This window comes from Zootoca vivipara, chromosome 6 (assembly GCF_963506605.1).
Source record: "Zootoca vivipara chromosome 6, rZooViv1.1, whole genome shotgun sequence".
NCBI classification, from domain to species: Eukaryota; Metazoa; Chordata; class Lepidosauria; order Squamata; family Lacertidae; genus Zootoca; species Zootoca vivipara.
The window spans coordinates 75904375-75924671 of record NC_083281.1 but is presented as its reverse complement, the minus strand read 5'-3'; the positions used below and the strand labels follow the sequence as shown (position 1 = coordinate 75924671).

At 44.3% G+C, this 20297-nt stretch overlaps 1 protein-coding gene across 2 annotated transcripts in view; it reads left to right on the top strand.

Annotated features, from left to right (window-relative positions):
- The first annotated feature begins 230 nt into the window (after positions 1-230).
- Positions 231-20297, top strand: part of KAZN (kazrin, periplakin interacting protein) — a 258853-nt gene continuing 238786 nt past the window's right edge. The window contains exon 1 of one of the 2 annotated variants that reach the window (XM_035120457.2): positions 231-368. In XM_035120457.2, coding sequence (XP_034976348.1) covers positions 258-368 — 111 coding nt within the window. In that variant the 5' untranslated portion in view covers positions 231-257. Of the gene's footprint in view, positions 369-9615; positions 9684-20297 lie in introns of those variants that run through there. The other variant, XM_035120458.2, reaches the window with a different exon arrangement.

Sequence of the window (20297 nt, the reverse complement as noted above, 5' to 3'; positions counted from 1 at the left end):
TAAAGTAATATTTTCCAGTCTCATCATTCTGAATAAAGGGATGGTTTAAATAGATAGCTGCCTTGTACCGAGTTAGACCATTTCACCATCTAACAGTATTATTCAGGGCAGTGCTTTTCAACCTCAGATACTTCAGTTACTTTTCAACTGCATTATCCCTGATCAGCCACCCCTCGTCTCAAGAGCTCCCCTCTTGTCCTTTATCCTTAGCTGTGCAGTCGCTACACACCTTGAACGATCAGATCTCAGACTTCATCATGAACAAGGCCAAAGCGCTCAGTGAAGATGACAATACTTTCCTGCCCAACGAGAAAGACACACTGAAGAACTCCATGGCACTCATGAGACACCTCTTAATGGATGCGCAGGTACGAAAGCAATGTGTTGTTCTGCAAATTATTTGTATTGATTTTCCAATATAAACCCAATTACACGAATTAGTTCCAAATTAATACAATTTTGATAAGAGGCTTCCCGCGCACCGTTCTTGATGGATCTTTATGATCTAATATTACTGTGTTTCATATTCTTATTTATTTCTATTGCATTCCATTTTTTTGCAAAATGATCACATAATTAACAGCTGCACTCTTAATGATTTCTATTCGTGTTATTATATTATTTAACCCCTCCCCCCCCAAAAGGCTTCAAGTGAAGAACCATAGCTTTTTCCTTTTCATCCTGCATCCAAAAGTCAGTTGTTGGCCTTACATGTCTCTCTGATGTTTTCCTTTTTCCTGTGACATTTGGGGCTATCTCTCAACGTGTTGGGGCCTTGCATGAATCACAGATGTAGGGAATGGGTTACCTTTTAATGGGAAGTGTCGAAAGTGATGGTGGAACGCACAAAGGAAGTGTTTGAGCACTGGGGCCTGCAATTTTATGGTTCCTAAGAGGGAATCCCAGGGGCTATCAGAAATATTGGGGATGCTTCCAAGACTGTCATTTTTTTGCGGGTGGGATTCAATCACAATTCAGGAAGCAGACATTTGAGAAACCTCCATATCACCCAGCAGATCAACACCCTGTAGTTCACTGCAGTTTGCAGGAGAGTTTCTCCTGTAAGTTCCAGAGATCTCAGAAGCCCACTCCATAGCAACTCAGAGCAGAGTTTTTCGCGTGGCTGCCCCTGTTCTGTGGAATAGCATTCCTGTTGAGATACGACATTTCTGTTCTGTGGGCTTTCATAATAACCTGATAAATTGGTGTTTACCATGAGTCTCTCCTCAACAAATCTTTATTACGGTCATAGACCAGCATTTAAAATCTAAAAAGCACTTTAGAAAGCTTGTTGTTGTTGTTTAGTTGTGTCCGACTCCTCGTGACCCCATGGACCAGAGCACGCCAGGCACTCCTGTCTTCCACTACCTCCTGCAGTTTGGTCAGACTCATGTTCATAGCTTCGAGAACACTGTCCAACCATCTCATCCTCTGTTGTCCCCTTCTCCTAGTGCCCTCCACCTTCCCCAACATCAGGGTCTTTTCCAGGGAGTCTTCTCTTCTCATGAGGTGGCCAAAGTATTGGAGCCTCAGCTAAAAGGTATTAAAACACTAGGTGAATATAAAAGTCTATAAGAATTTAAAAGAAGCTAAAATAATCCAAGAGAAGGGTCAGGAACATTGGGTGGGTATGGAAGAGTACAAAAGCTTGATATATAAAGGTTTTAACTATCATTTACAGAGCACTCTGGTATGTTCATTAAAACTGATATGTGGCACACAGGTCATCCTCCTATGAACTCAAGCGCTGCTGTGCAGAACCTAGCAACACTATACATTGCGGCAGGATCAGTATCTGAGAGCAGCAGGGAGGTGTAAAATTGTCCTGTGCACCCTGGGTACTTTTGAAGTAGTGGGGAAATCAGGCTAGTACAAATGTCTCTGTAATACAGGCACTGGAGACGGACATGACCTACCATTTCTATGTGTCCTGAGTCACGGGCATTGTCCCTCTGGGTAGTCAATCTTCCTGTATCGGCCTTCAATAACGGCCGAGGGGATGGCATGACATTGAGCCAGGGTAAAAGCCCTTCGGTGTTTAGGGACTTTGGTGAATCTCTACTTTCTTTTGTTGTTTAGTCGTTTAGTCGTGTCCGACTCTTCGTGACCCCATGGACCAGAGCACGCCAGGCACTCCTGTCTCCCACTGCCTCCCGCAGTTTGGTCAAACTCATGTTCGTAGCTTCGAGAACACTGTCCAACCATCTCATCCTCTATCATCCCCTTCTCCTTATGCCCTCAATCTTTCCCAACATCAGGGTCTTTTCCAGGGAGTCTTCTCTTCTCATGAGGTGGCCAAAGTATTGGAGCCTCAGCTTCAGGATCTGTCCTTCCAGTGAGCACTCAGGGCTGATTTCCTTCAGAATTGATAGGTTTGATCTTCTTGCAGTCCATGGGACTCTCAAGAGTCTCCTCCAGCACCATAATTCAAAAGCATCAATTCAATTCAGCTTTCTTTATAGTAATGCTCTCACTTCCATACATCACTACTGGGAAAACCATAGCTTTAACTATACGGACCTTTGTCGGCAAGGTGATGTCTCTGCTTTTTAAGATGCTGTCTAAGTGTCTTGCTTTAAATCATGTATGTATTTATTTTTAACTGTTTCTAATTATCTTGTGTTTTCATCGCCTATGGATCAAATTGCAACTGACAAGCCAATAGGCACCGTATCGCAATAACTGCTAAAACGGATGGTTTAAATCCTTTCTTGTCATTGAATTCTCACTAGCCATCCAAAGAGAGTTGTGACTAACAACCCATCTCTAAAATTGCCCATGCTGGGGGTATTCATAAGAAGATAAATTTGCCAATCATTTTTCTATGCTAATGAACACACCTTATGATATAAGCAGATGTCTGGGAAATTAAAACCACCACCAAATATCAGCAAGTACATTATGTTCAGAGAGAAATGTGTTAAATCTGTAGAGACCTCTGGGCACCAACAAAATCGCCAATTGGCCGCTAGTACTATTTCAGATTTTGACAAATTTAACTGTATGCACTGAAATACTACATTTTTTATTATTAATACTGGTATAGATGTTTCAATCTTCTAATAAATAATAATAAATCATCAGCCTATGAGGCTATTTTAAATCTTACTTGCACATGAACAAAGCCATTAATTCCCCCAAGATTCAGGAACCTTTCCAGGAGTTCCAAAAATAAATCAAAGATCAATAGAGGCAGAGGGCTGCCTTCTAGTGTACCAAATACATCCAAACCAAACACATCCAAAAGAATCCCATTTCTCCTTTTTTGTTATTTAGAGGAAGAGGCATAAAAGTCTTATGAACTTTATAAATTCTTGAAGAAATTGAAACTTGTCCAAAGTAACAACAGAAATTTCCAATATACTTCATCAAATGCTTTCGGCATCCTAAGATTTAAGTGCAGCTGGAGCAATTCTATATTATTTAGGGCCATGGAATTGGATACCAGTCTTAGATGATCCACTCCCTGTCTATGCTGCATAAAATCCACTTGATTTAAAATGGACTACAGTTGATAACCAGTGTCTGAAATCTACTAGTCGAAATGGCTGTTAGCGTTTTAACATGGACGTAAATTAAATATATTGCTCTCTAGTTTACATAGTTGCCAGGCCTGGATATAAGAGAAATAGAGGCACCATAGGTTGACATTGGCAGGCCTATTTCCCCCCCCCCTTTCCCCCTTTCCCTTAAATAATATGCTTAGGCAGTTAGGGGCCAAAAAAATCTAAATATATCTTATACCATTCTATAAGAAAACCATCTGGTCTAGTTCTTCATGGACTTCGTTTTATGAATAACACTCCTAATTTTTTCAATTCATTATTCTAATTCAGTCAATAGAGTTGGTGTTCTTCCTATATAATTTTAAATAATTTCTGAAATTCTAAATTTATTTCTGGAAAGCTCAAAGTGCCGGGCTGGTGGTTGCTGGTGCACTAGATGCCAAACATCAGCCACATTTGGACAGATATATTTTTACCGTTGACCTCACCGAAGTCCCAATTTTACAAGGAAGGGCTCTGCTATCTAAAATCAGATAAAGAACCCACCAATGTCCTCTACAGTGTCCTGTAGAGTATAGGGAGGCCACTGTTATTCTTAATAGGGAGGCCACATAACACCGGTCCTGAAAGACCTACATTGGCTCCCAGTACGTTTCCGAGCACAATTCAAAGTGTTGGTGTTGACCTTTAAAGCCCTAAACGGCCTCGGTCCGGTATACCTGAAGGAGCGTCTCCACCCCCATCGTTCTGCCCGGACACTGAGGTCCAGCTCCGAGGGCCTTCTGGTGGTTCCCTCACTACGAGAAGCCAAGTTACAGGGAACCAGGCAGAGGGCCTTCTCGGTAGTGGCACCCACCCTGTGGAATGCCCTCCCACTAGAGGTCAAAGAGAACAACAATTACCAGACCTTTAGAAGGCATCTCAAGGCAGCCCTGTTTAGGGAAGCTTTTAATGTTTGATGGATTTCTGTATTTTAATGTTTGATGGATTTCTGTATTTTAGAATTTCTGTTTTGTTGGAAGCCGCCCAGAGTGGCTGGGGGAACCCGGCCAGATGGGCAGGGTATAAATAATAAATTATTATTATTATTATTATTACTCAAAGGGAACCCATTGAAATTAATGACCACAGCTACCCTAGGCCTTTTTGATGGACCAAGTGCATAGGACCACTGTTGGGTACAAATCATTGATTTGATCTGGTATATAAGGCAACCTCCCGCAACCCCACCTCTGCCTGGCTCCAACATTCGCTGTTCTGTTTACTTTCCAGTCAAAAGCTCATCTTCAGCTGTTTACCACTGCAGGGCGGGTGAGATTGAAAATAGTAACACATACGCCAGCTGTGTGGGCAAGAAACAAGTGGAAATATAGCTGAGTGCTGTTGATGCGCTATCTTTTCTGAGTTGCAGTAATGAGTGTTCACATTCTGCAGTAGCCAAGCGGACCTCCTCTTAGCCATGGAGACAGTGGCTGTTTTGTAAAGCGAGGCTTTTTAACCTATTCAAACTCTTCCTCTGCTTGGCAGCCTTGCTAGCTACTCCAGCATAGTTCTTGTTTCTACAGCGACTGTTAAAGAGCCTGTGAGATGGCCTTGCCACCCAAACCCACTCCGCCCCAGTCTCCAGATATCATTCCCTCCATGGACTAACACAGAGAAATGTATAAAGGCAACCATTCTTCTCTCTCTCTCTCTCTCTCTTGCTGTCTCTCCCCGCACCCAGCTTCTGGGTGATCAAACGAGTTGTTGTCAAAAGGAACGAAATGTTGTGTGACCTTTTGCTGTGTGTTTGTTCTGCAGAGATGACAAGGACGCCTTTCATGCCCTGGAATGACTCGGGGTGGGAGGCAGGGTTGGAATCGGGGTGGGCAGGAGCAGCCGGTGAGATGACCCAACTTGTTCAGAGGTGGCAATTAAAGTTAAAAGTGATCAAGTCATGCAATCGTGTGGTTGCTTCCCTTTTTGGCAATGGAAGGGAACGCACACAGAAACACCCGTCTAAAGATTCCTGCATTCAAAAGAACTGCAGAACTATTAATGGCATGTGTTTTCATATGGCTAATTCTGAGCAAGGGCCCTCTCACTTCCCTGGTGTCCCATTCTAGCCCCATTCATTACATCACAAGATTACTGAGAATTTGGGGCCGTGTTCCTGGCCTGACCCCTGGCACTGGGCATGCAGAGGTTGCAGCTCGGTGGTACAGTACATGCTTGGCATGCTGCAGATCCAGGATTCAACCTGGATGGAAGAGTCCCTTCCATTGAGTAATGGCAATCCTGAGCTAGATGGATCAGTTAGCTGGAAGACCCTTTGGATCCCTTCCAACGCTACAGTTCTTTATTTCTATGGATAGTGTCATCTTGCTCAGCTCATAAATAGCATTCACAGCTCAGTGACCAAGCCCCAGTTTTGCATGCAGAAAGTACCAGGTTCAATCCCAGGCATCTCCAGGTGTAACTGGGAACAACCCCTACGTAGATGCAACACCCTGGAGGGATCACATCCAATCAGTATGTGCAATGCTGAGCTAGATGGACCAAGACAGCTTTCCAAATACATGTATGCCTATGTCAACCTCCACCCAGAGAAGCCCAGGCATGAGCATGTGTAGGCCACCTTCCTAGGTGCTTTAGGGAAGTCCCTGAGTTCAATCCTCAACATCTCCAAGAAGAGAACCTTGCCTGCAATCCTGGAGCTCCGCTGCCAGTCGATGTACTGAGCTAGATGGAACAATGGTCTAAGGCTGCTTTCTATATGCTAAGTGTTGCTCAGTGATAGGATTCTGTTTGATAAGGGTACCAGTGTCTTGATTATATGCAGTTGTATCTTAACTAAGTCAGACTGAAATATGACACCGTGAAATTAGCAGAGCTGAGTTAGCCATGTCCATTCCTTTTTGTGTGTCTACTGTGAGTAAGACTGACATTTGCTGCAACCCAGGGAAGTCTTTGCATCTCTTTAATGAAAAGCTGGGCTACAATCATCATCATCATCATCATCATCATCATCATCATCATCATCATCATACCCCACCCATCTGGCTGCATTTCCCCAACCACTCTGGGCGGCTTCCAACACATATAAAAACTTAATTAAACATCAAACATTGAAAACGTCCTGATACAAGGCTGCCTTCAGATGTCTTCTAAAAGTTGTATAACTTTTTATTTCCTTGACATCTGATGGGAGGGCATTCCACAGGGCGGGTGCCACTGCCAAGAAGGCCCTCTGCCTGCTTCCCTGTAACCACTTTTCTCAGTGGGGGAATTGCCAGAAGGCCCTCTGTGCTGGATATCAGTATCTGGGCTGAAGGGCAGGGATGGAGACGCTCCTTCAGGTATACATGGCCGAGGCCATTTAGGGCTTCGAAGGTTAGCACCAACACTTTCAATTGTGCTCGGATCTTTTAGGACTGGTGTTATATGGTCCCAGTGGCTGCTCTCAGTCAACAGTCTAGCTGCCACATTTGGCATGAGTTGTCATTTCTTAGTCACCTTCAAAGGTAGTCGCACGTAGAGCGCATTGCAGTAGTCCAAGCGGGAGATAACCAGAGCGTGTACCATTCTAGCAAGACAGTGCACAAACAGGTAGGGTATCAGCTGGTGTATCAGATGGAGCTGGTGGACAGCCGCCCTGGACACAGAATTGACCTATGCCTCCATGGACAGCTGTAGCAAATAAATACTCATCGCAAAATATTCTTCTGTCAGTGGGGCAGGGGGAGTGGTGTGCCCATTGGTTTAGAATACCCTGTCCTCCCCACAAATAGGATGTCTCTGTGACTCACTGTGGTTTTAGACTGCAAGTCTAGACTGAATACAGTAATCTGTCAGATTGCTGAGCCAAACCTACTCCCGAGCCACTGTATTTCGCATCAGGCAAACGTACAGCCAGTGACATTGATGGGCTAAATAAGTTAAACTGTCAATTTTGATTTCTCTCTCTTCCTCATTTTTCCAGTCATATCCGTATTTCCACATCAGTTTGTGATTAAAATTTTAAGGTCCTCATGAAAATTAATCAGCATTTGGGGCAATTCTTCCCCCATGCAATTTGTCCTAATGGGAACATTTTTGAAAAGCATTAGGAAAAGTGCATTTTGAGGATTGCCTTTCTATTCCTTTAGCAATAAAAGTATTCTGTGCCAAAGGGGGGGTGGATCCCCCATCCCTAGTGAGGCACACTTTAAATCTGCCTGGGAACAAGCTGTTAGTTGCCCTCACTGCTCTTTACGAATTCTGCTCCACCCGGAAAGAAGCTTGCCGGAAATTAAAAGCTCCGGAAAGCATTGCTTGATTCTCTCCAAATGTGGTTTGCTTGAAGAGATGTCTCCATAAAAATCCAGAGATAAGAGCAGGGAGCTATAGAGAGATAACACATTGTTGCTCTTATCTCTTTCAACAGGGAGCCACAAACTTACTTCCATGTAGCAAGAGTGATAGCGGACTATGTAGAAACATTTTTCTCTGATTTTTTTTAAAGGTGATATATCATGCTTAGCCTTAGTAGGTACTAAGTGGGGACCTGGCTACTCTATTGTTATTTTTTTAAAAAATAGTGGGAGGGCACATTACTGCTCCTTCCTTCCTTCCTTATCCTATATGCTGGAAGCTGGTGTTAAACCAGGGCAAACTACCGTACCCCATATCTAAACTCCATTCTGGAGCAGTCAGTTCTGCTGGCTGAGCCAGCCTAACCAATCCTTTTAGCTGGCTTCATTTACCAGGTCATGTGATAGTTTGCCAGGCCATGCGACTGAGCTGAACAGGCTTAGGGTCCGCCAAAGTCCTCCCTCTCTAGTCCCGCCCCATTCACCCCAAATGCCCCTTTTCTAGGGCTTACAGTGGTTTAACATATGGTAACCTTGGCTCAGCTCAACTGGCTGGGTCCCAGGTCTAGGAAACTACATTGGCTTAAGAGAAGATGGGGAGTTAAACCAGAATAGCCCAGCTGGGCCTGGAACCTCCCAACTCAACTGGAGATCCATGGGATCCCCTTCTCATCGTGATGAGTCTTGCTCTAGGATTGCTGTTGTATCAGGATAGTACCGGTAGTAAAACTTGCATAGTAAAACTGAGTCAAATAAGTTGTTCTTGTTCTTGTTGTTTTCCACCATTCCTTCCAAAGTAAACAACAAAGCAATATATATTTTACAAACACAACTGAAAATATATTAAAAAATGAATTATTAGGCACACTGACCCGATTCACATTTCCTGAACTAAATTCACCTACAGCACTTCTCTGAATCTGCAGTGGTTTTCAGTGCCAAAATGCATATTTTAGCATAAATTGCACACATGGATGCTATTTTACAATACATTCAAAAATCCATACTTCATGAAGACTTTTTTAAAAATAAAATAAAATAAAAATGCAGCGTGACCAGGAAGTTGGACTTATAAATGTGAACCTGACATAGACTGATCCCCATCCATTCCTAGTCACAAGAATCCAAGAATCAGGTCAATAATTAGGGGTGATGGGAGTTGTAGTCCAAAACATCCAGTCAGCACTGGGCAAAGAGCCCATAGGCAGAGAATTTGTTTGGCATGCCAAGGCTGCAGTTTCACCCTCCAACAATTCCAGGTAGGATGCGAATTGACTTCTGCCAAAAAGTCTGGAGAGAGACTTCTGGTCAGCTCACAATCCTTCCCCAACCTGATGCCCTCCAAAGGTGACTGGACTCCACCTCCCATCATCCACAGCCAGCATGGGGGGAGGGAGTTGCAATCTGTAAGAACATAAGAAGAGCCTGCTGGATCAGGCCAATGGCCCATCTAAACCAGCATCCTGTTCTTACAGTGGCCAGCCAGATGACCCGAGCACAAGAGCCCTCTCCCCTCCTGTGGTTTCCAGCAACTGGTATGGCAGCACCTGCAGGGCAGAACATTGACTAATCCTGCTCTAGCTATTCCTATGGTGAGGGATGTTGAATGAACCTCGTTTTCGTTTAATTTCTATATAAACAGCATTGCAGTTGCGCCGAGCAGAGATGCTTCATTTCCCTTTGCAGGAAAGGCTCCTGATGTAATCCATGCAGCTGGCCCGGGTTTTTCATCACATACCCAAATCAGACTTTGCCGGATACTGGCTAGGCATGCCTACAGCTGTCGGGATTTGGCAGAGCCGCCAACCTGGAATTGCGTAGCCTGAGCTGCCGCCACAAACTGCCTGTGAGTCGCCACCTCTTCTGCTGGCAATGCAAACAGTGTTCCAGCCAAGGAAATTTGGAAGCAGGCTCAGGAACATTCAGCCTAGCAATTTCTCGGACAAGGATCTGTCCGTTACTCTTCTTTGGCTAAATGGATATAATATGATTGAAGGGAACTCAACCAGTTAGCAAGTTCTGTGACTAATATCACAGAGGATGTATCACTCCCCTGAAAAGGACTCGCCAAATACAGAAGGCCCAGAGCTGGCTCTCCCATGAGGCAGACTGAAGTAGCCACCTCAGGAGGCAGAATCCAAGAGGGTGGGGTGCCACCTTGGGGGCCCTGCCTGCCAATGACAGCAGAGAAGCAAGGAGAAGTGGCTTTGGAGGCAGCTTTCAGCAAGACCTCGCAAGAGCCCTATGAGATCTCTTGGAGTCCTCACAAGATCTCATGGGAATATTCCTTGCTGGAAGCTTCCACTGCTTCTCCTTGCTTCTCTGCCACTACCATGGGTGTCCTGCCTGCTCCCTGCCACCAGAAAAACAAGGAGGAGCTAATGTGGCTTACCAGGTTCTGGTGATATCTCTCCAGAGACGTTGTGAGCACTCTGCCCACCCCCGGCCTATGCCAACACAACAACCACTTTGTGACTTTCTCCAAGTTCCAAATGTGTGCACCGGCTTATAAAGTTGGCAACCCTTGATTTAATAGATACTATGCATCATTTTAACAATGTGGGGAGGCCCCTGCTTGGTGATGAGAATGGAGAACAGCCACTACTTTCATGTTATGAGAGAGAGAGAGAGAGAGAGAGAGAGAGAGAGAGAGAGAGAGAGTGAGTTTATTCTGTCCTGGTGAATCTTTGCTTTTATTGTCCCTGTCTTGTTAGACATAAACCACTTTGCAGCCTCACACATCACTGCGGACCTCTGTGCACAAGAACAAGGGAGTTGGGCATAAGGTCGCTGCTTTAAAAGGTTCTGACATTTATGTGAAACGACAGTGACTTACATTAAAGTTGCCCTTGTCAATTACTTCGCTCTCCGTTGTTCTTTCTATCAGATCCAGATCTTGGCTTCCTTGCCGTTAAAAAAATAAAATTAAAATCAATCCTGCTTTGGGGAGCAGGCCCCCATCTGTGCAAATGGGCCATAGCCCTATTTTGGGGGCAAACTCATTAGCCCTCTGATTGATGCTATGCCTTTGAAGAGAGAACAAAAAGTTTAGGCATGGGCTGAAACAGAGATGGTGTCCAAACACACGAATTCCCGTTTTAAGGATCTGTTGGCTTGTAGATCCACTCTTTAATGCAAGTGATGTGGGTTCTTCTCAGGCTTAGATTTTAACTGGAGCTTGGGCAGGGACCCCATCTTTCCTTCCCACCTGCTGGTACATTCCCCTCTTCCCCCCTATAGACCTCCTCTTCTCATATGTCACATGGAAATGGTAGTTTCCCCTTCTTTTGCACGGGGCAGGGAGCTGTCCAAATATTGCCAGTTGGATCCAGCACAGCCAATTGGCAGGGATGATGGGGTGACATCATTAACACCTGCCTCCATTGCTTACACACTGCACAATATTTTCATGTCTCCTTGTTTTCCTTGGAGGGCATCATGTTGGCTACCTTTGCGCCAGAGAAGTCTGAGGCTGACATTCCTCCTATTTAGTTGATGGAGCAGTTGCCACGGAAGCGCAGGAGAGCACAGGAGGAAAGAAAAGTGGGGGGAGAGAGCATATGGAAATAAGGAGAGCTGCTGCGTCAGACCAAAGGTGTATCTAGTGATCAGCAGGATGCCAATGGGAAGCCCACAAGCTGAACATAAGGTGATCCCTGATGGGTCAAGTCAACGGCCCATCTAGTCCAGCACCCTGATCTCACAGTGGCCACACAGATGCCTGTGAGATACCCACCAGAGCACTGTGGTTTCTAGAAACTGGTACCCAGAAGCTAATCGCCGCTGATAGCATAGTTTGACTGTGCACTATGTGAAGAAGTGCTTTCTTTTGTCTCTCCTATTGTAAAACCAAAAGAATCCATTCCAGAATGCCAAGCAATGTGTAAATTAAAACCCGGATCACCAAAGAACTGGTGACTGCAGCAAGTGTCTGCTGATACCATCAAGAGCCGTGCAGACTCCAAGTATAAGTAGGGCCATGTTTGCATTCTGATCACAGTTGCATTATTTCCACCCATGGATTTCTTCTCACCAGCTTCACAGCCTCTTTCCTCTGCATTTTAGCTCTCCTTCAGGCATCAGTGACCAGGCACTTTCAGCCAAGATGGTGCAATGTAGCTTCTCAATTTCCATTGTCATGCTCAGAGCAACCTCTCCCCTCCCCCATTTGTACAGAAATCATGAAAGTCTTGTGAAAGAGTTCAGGCACACGTTGGAGAACGGTTTCTGATGTCATTGGTCGCTCGCTCCCTTGTTTTCATGTTACTCTCACCATGCCTGACTACTGGCCATGCTGGTTGGCTAGTGATGATGGGAGTTATAGTCCTACGGCATATGAAGGGCAATGAGTTCTCCACAGTTACCCTAAAATAGCCAGATATTGTAAGGCTTCGCCTCTTTTTTGCTTCCAAATTGCGCTGCTTCTTTTTTTTAAGGAAAACATTCCATGATCTTTCCTAAGTCGTTCCATTTGAAAAAATTACGGGAGGGTTTTCTTTTTTAAAACAAAAACAAAAAACCCGAACAATGTGGCAAACTCTGCTGAGAAATTAAACAAGGCAATCACTGTTCAAGTGCTGCGATTTGTTCCAGTGACCTTAATTAAATCCCAGTTGCCAACTGTGAAAATTAGGGCATATAATTTGCAAGTTACAGTAACTTGCTAGTGTTTATTAACCTTGCAGCTTCAAATGTAAGGTTTCAAGCTGTTGGGCACCTTTTCATAAGACTCCTGTAATAGCACCTATTAGAATGGCATTTCGAAATGGATATATTGCCCCCCCCCCAGTAGAAAGTTGCTGCGAGTGGCTGATTAACCTGTCCAAGTAGGCGGACTTTTGGGTTTTGGAGGTGTGTCTCTTTCCATTTCCTCCAGTCCTTCTCTTGGGTGGTCAAATGAGGACATTGCGCTTACCTTGTTTTGTTTCCACTTGCTTGTGGCGAGTTTCTGGGCTCAGTTCATGTTGGGTTGGGTTTTAGTGCATCTAACCTTCTTCTTCTTCTTCTTCTTCTTCTTCTTCTTCTTCTTCTTCTTCTTCTTCTTCTTCTTCTTCTTCTTCTTCTTCGATCTGCGTTATACAACTGCTCTGGCCCCAGGATCAAAACTGGCAAAGTGCAATTTAGAGATTGCAGTAATAAGAGAACTATAAATAACCATGATCTTCCTGCATTCAAATCATGGGGGTGTGGCAGGGTGGGGAGAGGGAGGAGAAAGGAGTTGGTCTACTCTATGGCAAACTAGTTAGGCAAACTAAGGCCCTGGGGCCGGACCCAGCCCAATTGCGTTCTAAATCTGGCCTGCGGGTGGTCTGGGAATCAGCGTGTTTTTACATGAGTAGAATGTGTGCTTTTATTTAAAATGCATCTCTGGGTTATTTGTGGGGCATAGGAATTCGTTCATTATTTATTTATTTATTAAATATAGTCCGGCCCCTCACAAGGTCTGAGGGACAGTGGACCGGCCCCCTGCTGAAAAGTTTTCTGACCCCTAGCCTATGCTCATTGAGAGCTCTCACCAGTCTTGAAAGATCTACATTGGCTCCCCCCCATCGTTCTGTCCGGACACTGAGTTCCAGTACCGAGGGCCTTCTGGCAGTTCCCTTGTTGCGAGAAGCCAAGTTGCAGGGAACCAGGCAGAGGGCCTTCTCGGTAGTGGCGCCCGCCCTGTGGAACGCCCTCCCCTCAGATGTCAAAGAGAAAAACAGCTACCAGATTTCTAGAAGACATCTGAAGGCAGCCCTGTTTAGGGATGCTTTTAATGTTTAATCAATTATTTTATTTTATTTTTCTGTTGGAAGCTGCCCAGAGTGGCTGGGAAAACCCAGCCAGATATTATTATTATTATTATTATTATTATTATTATTATTATTATAGCTTTGAATCCAGTGGTATTGGTAATGGGTTATTGTCACTGCTATTGCTACTGCTGCTGCTGCTGTAAAAATTTGTATACCACTCTTCATCCAAAAACCACAGGATGCTTCCCAACATAAATTACCAAATAGGAACATAAAATATATATCAAATAAACAAGAGCTACTGGTGAGTAAGCTGGTGCCCACAGGCCCTGCATCAGCAACTGTGACATTAAATTTTTAATTTATATAACACAGTTGATGTTGACCTTATAGAGCAGGGGTAGGCAGCCAATGAGGAGCCCTGAAAATACTGCCAGTGCCCAACCCTCACCAGCCCCAGCCAGCATGATTAATGATCAGAGACGATGGGAGATAGAATTTTGGAGCACTAGAGGTTTCTCCTTCCCTGAGCTAAAGGAAAAGTCCATGAAACAGCATGTATCATGACATACCCGTGCACCAAGATGCACATATATGCAAATTTCATTATTGTCCATGATTTATGCTGGGTGCAATTTCCTCGGCACAGAGCAAACATCTCCAGTCCAAGAAAACTGAATTGATGTCCAAAATTGCCAAAGTATGTGGCTTCCCAGTGAGTGAAAAATAAAGACAGATGGCTGTGGATTCATGAGAATGTGTTTTGTTTTAATACAGACGAATCATTACTGATGTCTGCATTCCACTGGCTTTAATTAGTTTCCAACACTTCAGTCTCCCATAACTTGCTCTTGTGTCATTTAGAGGAAAAACTGCAACTATGGCGTTAAAATAGACTTGAACATCAGGAATGACACCCATATTCTTGGAATGAGTTTCTACAATCCTCTGTTCCGCTAATGTGAACCAGTTTGAACCTGATGTTACTTCCTCCAATGGAGCATGGCGATTTCAAGTTCTTTTTTTGTGGGGTGGGGTGGGGAGGCTGCTCTTAAAATTGGGACAGACGGGTGCCGGTAACATATCAGGTGCTAGTCAGCCAGAATCACTGACAGCTGGCTTTTATTGCAAGCAATGTTCCTCTATTTCACAGATGCCAATATAATATTGATGGGTTTAAACTATAAGCTTCTAGCCCAGATAGCATATTTAGAAGTATCTCCTCATGTTAGATAGCAATTCACAAAGCAGTTATCCCATCCAAGGAGACCAATGCTTGCAGAATTCTTCATTAATGACAACCCCATGATTTGCTCCCGTTAAATGTTGAAACATACTTGGTCCCCCTGAAATCATTTGAACCCAGGGTATGGCTGTACTCTCTTTCCCAGTTTTGCTTCCTCACAACCCCAGCAAGTGCTGCCTAAGGGCTGTAGGGTTCCACCACTGAAGGAAGTCCACCACTGACCACTGTTGTGTGTATTTGTGCATTGCATTATGTAACGCCATGAACAATTAGTGTCTAGGGTTGCTTGATTTCCTCTTCTCTCCTTAACACTTCAGTCTTGTCTATTTGAGGGGTGTGGCTTCGGGAACAGGTGTGACAAGGAATGGGGCGTGGCCTAGCAGAAGTCCTTGGGGGACTGCATTTGTCCCCCAGGCCTGAGGTTCCCCCAGCCCTGTTCAAATTAATGCTCTTGCTTTTTGAACCAACTGAAACTTCTGGACCCTCTTCAGAGACCAATACACAAGCAGCATGTGATTGCAGAAGCACGAGGATGATTTTGAAGGCTGGTCCTCTCCAGAGAATGGAGTAGATTGTGTCCCCAGCATCATATGCTCTCTCTCTCTCTCTCTCTCTCTCTCTCTCTCTCTCTCTCTCTCTCTCTCTCTCTCTCTCTCTCTCTCTCTGGGTGTTGGTTCCCCACCAACACCCTTTTTCCATTCAGTGTTTTACATGAGCAATAAGTGAGTGCAAAAATATATCTGCCAATGTGACAGATAAGAAATAATGCATTTTTAATTATTATTTTATTTTACAGTCATGCTCAGAATGAAGGCATGCCTTTACTTTTTTCCCCTGACTAAAAAAGAATATTGCTTAGAGAAGTCCCAAACTGGAAGACCTACAGCCCGCAACAAATCCATGTTGTGTTGTCATAACAACAAACAATGAATGGAAATGCAAATTCTGCTTCCCCCCACCCCTTCATTTTTTTGTGATGGGAAGGCTGCAGAAAATGGAGAAATATGCTCTACAGAGATTGGGCTGGTTAGACTAGTGTGGCGATAATTGCCGTTGGTGGAATGCCTGGCGGGATAAAGAGGGTGATTTATGGGGCACCTAAAGCAAGAATTACATATGTTTAGAGGAAAAACTACCCAGCTACTTCAGTGTACTGGGTGAGCAGCAAGCTGGCTTGCTTTGAAACAGAATTAAGAATGTTTAGTCAAGGTTTCTGTTGCCTGATTTTTTTTTAAGTTCAAGCTTCATAGTTTAGTTCAAGCTTCTTTTCCAGGCATGTTTCTATAGTGTCACAAAATCCAGGACCAGCACAACATATTTTGATGCCCTCACTGCCAAAACACACACACACACACACACACACAAACAAACAAACAAACAAACATTCCACATATAGTTGATCATGTACAGGAGCAGCCCAATCTGACACCTCTGAAAACAGACCAGCATTTTCCACCTTGATTGTGTTGGTTTTCGTAATTTGATTAAAGAATAAAAGGAGATATCAGCGGTTCGAATCCCCGCGACGGGGTGAGCTCCCGTTGCTCGGTCCCAGCTCCTGCCCACCTAGCAGTTTGAAAGCACGTCAAAGTGCAAGTAGATAAATAGGTACCGCTACAGCGGGAAGGTAAACGGCGTTTCCGTGTGCTGCTCTGGTTTGCCAGAAGCGGCTTTGTCATGCTGGCCACATGACCCAGAAAGCTGTACGCCAGCTCCCTCGGCCAGTAAAGCGAGATGAGCGCCACAACCCCAGAGTCGTTCCTAGACTGGACCTAATGGTCAGGGGTCCCTTTACTATTTGGTGAGAAAACCCTATCGGGGATTTAAAAAACACAAAACCTGAAGCAAAGGAAAGTGTAGAAATGCAGGCTGTTAGACCTTTAAAATACCCCCTTATAAGTTTCTGCTGAAGCTTCCCACTTCTCCTAGTGTAGGGAAAGGCCACATGTTTTGTAAGCTAAAAATCATTTCCTTTGCAAGAGATCAGAGCCATGTGCTTTCCCACACAATCTAAAGCAAACTGACACGGTTCCTTGCCCTGGACATAAAACTCCGCCATTAACCTGACTGCACACTTCACGTTTTGGAACGCGGTTTCAATGGGGTTTTTTTGCATATAATTTACATGCATTTACATGCGCAAAACATAAATCTACAGTTTAGCAAACTAGCGGTTGAGCATGCGGGAAACTGACATGGAATGGATATGGATGGCTTTGTCCATCCTTAAGACTGGTTAGTGCCATAGAAACCCCAAGTTGCAAAACCTGTCAGAAAAGCCTATTACTGCTGATATACTGAATGCTTTGCTTCCAAGTCTCCCATTTGATCTCATTTTTTTCTGACTGCAGCTAAGGGCAGGAAGCTATGCATTTTTTTTATTTATGTGCAGTCCCCAGTATACTTTCGGCACTAGCATAAAAGATGCTTTCCAATTTTGATGATGTGGCATCGCCTTGATATCTAGGGCAAAAGCTTCATGCTCCTTTTATAATGGTGCCACGTGGTGTATTAAATGGGGTGGGGGTGGGGAATAGCTATTAGGATGTGAGATCTGTTATCACAGGATTGCATTGATGCGCCAACAGATCATTTCTGTTGGCAATATAAAACTTTATAAGCATCACTTGCTTAAGTGCTGCCCTCTAATACCACCGTAATGTAATTTGTTGAGGCGGATGTTTGTGGCAAAGCTGGGTTTTTGCTGTGATGGGGCTGCCTTTGATATCAAAATCCTGTTGAATGTCGCTGGAGAGCTGTGCCTTGATATGGCATCAAATAGAAGTCCAAGGTCCCCCAAGAAGGATTTAACAGCGAAGTTGAAAACGTGTCTCGTGCTGCTTCAACTTGAAGGATTATACCTTTCCTCTCTCTCCTTTTTCTCTCTGTTTTTTTTCCTGGATGAATGTGCATGCATAATTGTGGGACATCTGAGTGTGTACCGTGGGGCATCCCTGAACTACTCGCTGCCTTTTTGGTTGCTTCCTTGCACGGTTTACTCCTTATTGCAGAGATTTCCAACCTCTTTGAGCCCACGGCTCCCTTGACCAACTACATTCTTTCTGCGGCACCCCTGTGGGGCTCAGGAGCCCAGTTACATCACCCCTTGCCTTCAGAGTTGGCAGCCTCTCACCCTTTTTTGAACATCCTCCCTTGTGGAGTGTTCCCTTCACAAACCCTCCAACATTTCTGCGATGAATTCCTCCCCCATCCCTATGCTAGAGGGCACCTCTGTGAGCCAACCTTGGCTAGCCACACCAATGGCTCATTATCAATACTTACATATGTGAAGCGTTGCTGCTGAGAAATCCTCAAGCGTTGTCAGAGTTTCAGAGCTGCAGGAGGACATTTATTTATTTATATTTATTTTTAAAAAATAACAGTTTGATCATGCAGTGGCTGAAGGCTTCATCCCTAATCCTTTGTTTGCCCTTGTATCTGTATCAATCACTGCAGCGAGTGGGAAAGCCATTGGTTTGATTAATGTGGAGTCATTCCTGTGAACAAGGTAAAACAATGCAGATGCCTGCCAGATTCTCCAATTGTCACTCAGTTTGATTAATCTGGAAGGGCAGAGGGAGCAAAAGATAAGCTGAGAGCCTGATACTGTACAACAGGGTGAAATGGGGATAGAATCATAGAGTTATAGAGTTGGAAGGGACACCAAGGGTCATCTAGTTCAACCCCCTGCAATGCAGGAATCTCAATTTTGCATGCAGTTTAAATATGAGAGCTGCCCACCACCGCCATACTCCAAATCATGGCAAAATTAGCTGCAGGCAATGCAAAAGTGATGCAACAAGCTTCTGTTCCAAACATGGGTAGCCAACCTGGTGGTATTATTTGGCAGCAGAAGTGATTTCCATTAACAAATAAATCCATCAAGCACTCCTTCCTGCAAGGCACTTCCAAATTGTACTCCAAAACCAAATGAAATTATGGTCCTATATATGGTCCTATATAGGTCCCATCAGAAATAATTAAGTTATAGTATATGGGAACCAGCTTCCAAGCAGGAATGGGAGAGAAATGCAATTTGCCATTGTGCTGGATCATAACATAAACCAAGTGTGTTAAGATGGTGGCGTACCTAAAAAGAATTTACTCAGAGTAGACCTACTGAAATTAATAAACCAGTTAGTCCTGTCCATTAACTTCAGCGAGTCTGCTCTGAGTAGGGCTAGCATTGGTTACAAGCCATGGACTCACATGTAATGTTCTACAAGTGTACACTCTCTGAGTCACTGGGGTGTACAAGCCAACAAATGTACACTCTTTCGCACAAACACTTGTATCTATGTTCAGTTTAATGTGTGAACAAGCTTTTTCTTGGGTCTGTTGGAAGACACCCTGGAGATTACCGCAGAGCTGTATAACAGTGGAATGGACTATTTCAGAAGGTGGCATGGATATTTTTGCAACAGAGGTTAGATGGCCATCTGCCAGGGATTCTTTAGCTGTGATTCCTGCATTAGATTACCCTTTGGGTCCTTTCCAGCTCTACAATTCTACTTTTATTTCATTGAATCTTTCATTCATCATGTGTGTTTGCATGTAATCTTGCAGAACTTCAGTATATGCCATTAACGAAGCACAGCAAAACATCGAAAGATGTAAAATAAGGGCCCCCTTATGATAAAGGCAGCCTGCATCCTCTCCAAACTGATACCATCAAGGACACCATCTGTACGCCGTCTGCTGCTGCATGCTGTAAGCCTGCCTGGTGTCAAAAGAAAATGTTGTAACAAGCAGTGTTGTGTTACCACAGGAGAACAACTGAAACTGGAGATTACAGCCATGTCCAAGAGGCATGTTGTTGTTGTTGTTGTTGTTGTTGTTGTTGTTGTCGTCATCCATCTGTCTCAAGAGACAATGGAGTGTGCCATTGGGGGTGCAGTCAAACTGCAGCACTGAAGTGCACTGCAACACTTTGCTTCATATTCCACTTTTGGATTCATTCCCCCTTTTTCTTTTTAGCATGTCTCTTGGTTTATGGGCACATGGGGTGTTAGGGGACGAGTAGTACGTCTGTTCCTTCTGGGGTAGTTTGTTCACTTTTGATCTCAAATCCCCAGTGAACTAGGGGCTGCCTCTGCATGTGAAGACAAGCTCCGACAGATTGAACAGACAAGATCAACAGGGTGTAATAGTCAAGAAGGTGGTTTCTGCACATGCTGTAGAAGGAAGTGAGGGGCTGATGGGGAAGGCAGCTTATCTAGGAGAAGGACAACTCTTGTCCTAAACTTCCACTGCCTTGCGGGGCAGTGGGCTATCTTCAGCAGAAGAAAAGACTGAGCAGTAAAACATATACCTGGGGTCAGCAAACTTTTTCAGCAGGGGGCTGGTCCACTGTGCCTCAGACCGTGGGGGGGGGCGGACTATATTTTGGGGAAAACAATGAACGAATGCCTATGCCCCACAAATAACCCAGAGATGCATTTTAAATAAAAGGACACATTCTACTCATGTAAAAACA